The 4,631-nt window shown below is 46.0% G+C and overlaps 1 protein-coding gene across 3 annotated transcripts; it reads right to left on the reverse strand.

Moving 5' to 3' along the window:
• Positions 1 to 1,727: 1,727 nt before the first annotated feature.
• LOC123132150 (thiosulfate sulfurtransferase 18) lies at positions 1,728 to 3,947 on the reverse strand. 3 transcript variants are annotated; one of them, XM_044551913.1, is made up of 5 exons: positions 3,709 to 3,947; positions 3,277 to 3,599; positions 2,952 to 3,025; positions 2,307 to 2,408; positions 1,728 to 2,209 (listed from the first exon to the last, which is right to left on the reverse strand). In XM_044551913.1, exons 1-5 carry the CDS (start codon positions 3,714 to 3,716, stop codon positions 2,090 to 2,092), a joined length of 627 nt encoding a protein of 208 aa, XP_044407848.1. In that variant the 5' UTR covers positions 3,717 to 3,947; the 3' UTR covers positions 1,728 to 2,089. The 3 variants fall into 3 exon arrangements, with proteins under 3 accessions (XP_044407848.1, XP_044407849.1, XP_044407850.1); XM_044551914.1 differs by having other exon boundaries at positions 2,307 to 2,360; positions 3,709 to 3,776; XM_044551915.1 differs by lacking the exon at positions 2,952 to 3,025 and having other exon boundaries at positions 2,307 to 2,360; positions 3,709 to 3,776.
• Positions 3,948 to 4,631: the final 684 nt, after the last annotated feature.

Raw genomic sequence — 4,631 nt, forward strand, 5'->3', positions numbered from 1 at the left:
TCCTGTCTCGTAATGACCAATTTAGCATTACACCCAACACGAGTTAAACTTCGTGGCCTCCTCTTTCTATCTTCCATCTTTCTTTTCATGTGCTTCTCTTCGCGAAACCCTTGACAACTACACACAATTTTCCTTAAAATTATGTATTTGTTGGATCCATCCCACTCAACGTAGCTTTTCCTCACACTAAAACCTTTTTCAAGAGCATATTTGTTGTAGAATTCATAGCCTTCAGCCTTACTATCAAACATCTTGCTGACAACATTTAGATACTCGAACATACTCTCATCACTTGCATATGACATGTGAGGGAAACCAATCATCAACATCTTTCTGTTTATCAATGTTGCAGGTGTAAAATAGCTCATAGGCAAAGACAAGTGCATGGAAAAGACTTTGCTGGTTTGACATGTGAGGGAAACCAATCATCAACGTCCAACAAGTAGTATCTCATCTTCCTTTAAACTATATTTCATGCGCTATGCAAACCTAAAGTGATGATGACTTTAATAAACTAAATTAAGTGAACTATGGAACCAGTATCTCATCTTCCCTTAGTATATCTCATCTCAAACGTCAAGGAAGTAAGCAATGCCCTCAACATCTTACTTAAACAAACATGATGCGATTAGCTCAAGAGAAACTATGCCAGGATGAAGCTTTCCATTCGTTGTTCTAGTCCGTACCCGGATCTTGTGGGGTTGAGGTTGTACTGCATGCACGGTGGAGGGGCGCAACGGCCAAGAGAACGAGCAGAACGCCAAGCCGAATTCATACCTTAAGGATGGTACGCGCGAAGAGATGGGATCGCCCGCCGCGGTCGCCGCCGATTCAGCCAGCGCAGATCCGGCCTTCTTCTTCTTCGGTGACGGCGTGGGGGGCTGGGGTTGGTTGGGTGGAGGACGAGGACGATGAATTTATTCCTCTCGCCGGGCAGGTCGAGGACGGAGAAGGTCAGGAGCGCCGAGCGGCGACGAATAGATCGGAGGAGGATTCTGAACTGGATCGAGTAGACATGGATCTGGTCCTCAGGTGATCGGTTCAAGAAAAGATATTTCCCCTTGGACCATTATGCCCTTATCGCAATTAACATATTAAATTTAATCAATTAAAATTCCCCGCAAGATCTGACGGCTAATAAAAATCAGACGTGATCAGACATGTAAGTACTGCTAAGTACTCCGAGTACTAACCCAATCACCGTAAAACAGCTCATAATATATACTCCTCTCTAATACTAGAATTATTATTTATTCTCCAGATTTATGGATCGCCAATGCGTTCCGTGACGGACAACACCATCCTTGATTCACTTGAAGAGATAGAGATTGATTATATGAAAGGGTCAGAAGATGTATTGGTGGAATTCCTAAAGCAGCTGATATCCAACAATATATGGAGCATGCCAAAGCTGAAAAGTGTGGAAATCAACATGTTGCACTCCCCTTCTTCCGTGAACGACGTGGTACACGAGCGGATCCACGCCATGTTCCCTCGGAATATCAGCATCAGATCAAATGCGTTTCCGGATGCAAGTCCGCGCCAGATTATTTGAAGCTATTATTTCTACATGACCTGCGTTTTCATACTTTTTGTTGTTGAGAAACCACCTGATATATATGCATGTGAGATTGGACCAAATCGACGGATGAGAACATAATTCTTGTGCGTAGTACTCCCTCCGTTCTTAAATATAAGTCTTTGTAGACATTCCACTATGAATTATATACGGAGCAAAATGAGTAAATCTACACTCTGAAATGCATCTATATACATCCGTGTGTGGTCCATGATAATGTCTACAAAGACTTATACTCTCTCTGCCCCATAATGTAAGACCTTTTTTATACTACATTACTATAAAAAAACGTCTTATATTATGGAACGGAGGGAGTAGAAGTCATGCTGCTGTCTAGCATGAGCCGCTTACTGTGGCAGGCACACTGATGTGTTTTATTATTACAGCCGTTCATCCATTCACTTGGACTTACATTCATAGATGCATTACACAGGCAGAGCACAACAAAGCACCGGTGGCTCGAGAATTGATAGATGCAGATAGTACTACGTACTAATGTACGTAGTTGTTTCAGATTGCTGCAGCAGATTCAGGTGTTGGTGGCGGCGTGGGGACTGCTACTGTCACTGGGAGTCCGTTGTGCAGCCATGCAGCGTAGCCTCCTCCCACGTTCTTCACATTCATGAATCCCTGCATACCATATGCATAATATGACCCCGTATGTTTTTTTATACGGCTAGGAAAGATAAATTGATCGTCAAAACAATTTCATTTTACTTGTACTTACAGCTGCTAGAAGATCGATGCAGGCAAGCTCGGACCTCTTGCCGCTCTGACACCCCTGCTCCTCCATCCATGGATGATTAGTGGTAGTAGTATAGTAGTACAACTAAAGGAAATTCAGACAAAATATATTACCATCGTCCTGAAAAATTTGTCTCAAATTTATCTAGATGCGGGTGTATTTAACACCAATATATGTTTAAATTCATCTGTATCTAGATAAATAGACGAGCTTTCCGGGATGGGCGGAGTATGTACAGCTACCTTCCCATCTAAACCTGCTGATGTTCTATTCAAATCATGTATATTCTTGCAGCAGTGGAGATCATTGACTAAGGAGCCTGATCGGGATGCCCTGGACCTGCTCATCAACAAAATTCGGGCTTCGATTTCTCAGATATCCGGGACGAACCCTGCCGTATAATTTGGTGCTGTCGTTTGCGGACATTTGGTCTTTCTCCTCCCCGGCCTGCGCGCTGTGCATGGCAGTTGCCTGTATCATGCTTGCTTAGGTTTTTCTTAAACTCCTCTGTGTGGTTATGTTTTCCTGTGAACCTATGGTATCCGTGATGCTGCCTGGTGGCTTTATCTATAAAGTCGGGCCTTGCCCTTTTCTCTAAAAAATGTACAGCTACATGGAAGGACGTACGACGAGTATGTGTTGGTCTGTGCTGAAGAGCGAGGCGACCTGCTCCACGAACCGTGGGTTCTTCTCCCGGGTCCCTGCTCACAGACAGCCACCCACCAAATCAGTTCATCTAATTAAACTAATCCATTCATTTTTTTGCAAATAATTAAAGTAACACATTCATCTTTAGCGGCTAGCGAAAGGTTGCACGTGGACGGATAAACGTCCACATACATGCATGGTTTGCATATAGACGGAGGTTAATTGGTGCCTAAGGACAGAGCTGAATCTATGATGGCGGCGGTGTAAGGATCAATAGAAGAGGAGATTAGTTAGCGCGGCATGCCTTGTGGCGTGACGAAGAAGTAGGGGACGTTGAGGGAGCCGCGGATGTGGCCCTTCCCCATCTCCTCCTCCGTCCTCACGTCCAGGTACATCATGCCGTCCTGCTGCTCCTGGAGCTCCCTCGCCGCCGTCTGCACGTCCACCGTCGTCACCGCCACGGCCCGTGCCGCCGCCATTTGCACGTCCACCGTCGTCACCCCCACGTCCGGTGCCACCGTCGTCTGCACGTCCACCGTCGTCGCCCCCACGTCCGGTGTCGCCGCCGTTTGCAGGTCCACCGTCTTCACCACCACGGCCGGTGCTGCCCCCGGCGCCGACTCCGACCTGCACTTCGAAATCCAATCAAACCAAATCGAAGGACCGAGTACGTTAATTCACAATAAGGTGCCGAGGAAGGAACTGATTCATGTCGGATGAACTAATGGCGACGGACCTGCTCATCTCGTTCTCGTGGGAGGAGGTGCCATCGCGCACTTGATAGCAGAGCTGCACAGTCCCTCAGGTGTTTCTTGGGTGTGTTTGTGTGCGCTGCTTCTGGAGAACCAACTCAGTGGGTGCAGCTTTTATGCTCGCTGATGGAGACCAATCACTGCTTCACTCACTACCAGCGATCGATTAGGAGTTGGGCACGTAGACACAATCACATACATTCTGAACGCACTTGATTGTGTGACATGTACACAATGTACACTAGCAAAACAGGAAAAAAAAAAGGCAAGACACGCACTAGTGGCACCAACAAATCGAAGCTTGTCTTCATGCGTTCGCCGCCCGTCACAACGTGTAAAGTGCACGTCTCTTGCTCCATCGACGGACCACGGAAGTTCATCAATCACGTCAATGCCTACATATGCGAGCGAATGGATCAGGCCATCAGGGACGATGTGATGCCTTGTATCATTGCTGCGTGCGTACATACTCCTCTCCCAGAATAATGCCAGACCTAACTGATGGATGGGATGAGACGTGACAACTGGTGCTTGCCTTTTAAAAAAAATCCCATCTAGAAGATAGAGGAAGAGCTGAGTAGAGTATGGGTCATGCTAGCGCTTCAAGACAAGAGATCAGAAGGGCTTTCATCCACGTTCCATTTCCACTGAAATTGGAACCAGCGTTTTTTTTTCCGATACAAAGGGCGCCTTTTTACTAACTCAAAGCATTCCTCAAAAAAAAAAAAAAAAGAGTGAAACATTAAGGAAATACAAAACACAATGAATAAACACCCGCCCTGTGAATAACTAAGATGCATACAACCAGCACCGACACACACACACACACAAAGGATCACACCGGCAAAAAGCAAAGCCAAAGAAGGCTGAAGCTTTGCTGTTAGGATCACACTACTATTCCTCTCGA

This window comes from Triticum aestivum, chromosome 6A (genome assembly GCF_018294505.1).
Source record: "Triticum aestivum cultivar Chinese Spring chromosome 6A, IWGSC CS RefSeq v2.1, whole genome shotgun sequence".
NCBI classification, from domain to species: domain Eukaryota; kingdom Viridiplantae; phylum Streptophyta; class Magnoliopsida; order Poales; family Poaceae; genus Triticum; species Triticum aestivum.

Excerpts from the sequence above, each read along its gene's own strand:
- LOC123132150 (XM_044551913.1), bottom strand. Across the intron at positions 2,409-2,951 it reads CAGACCAACACATACTCGTC|TTGTACTACTATACTACTAC; the intron begins GTACGTCCTTCC and ends AATTTCCTTTAG. Across the intron at positions 2,210-2,306 it reads GCATCGATCTTCTAGCAGCT|GGATTCATGAATGTGAAGAA; the intron begins GTAAGTACAAGT and ends TATGGTATGCAG.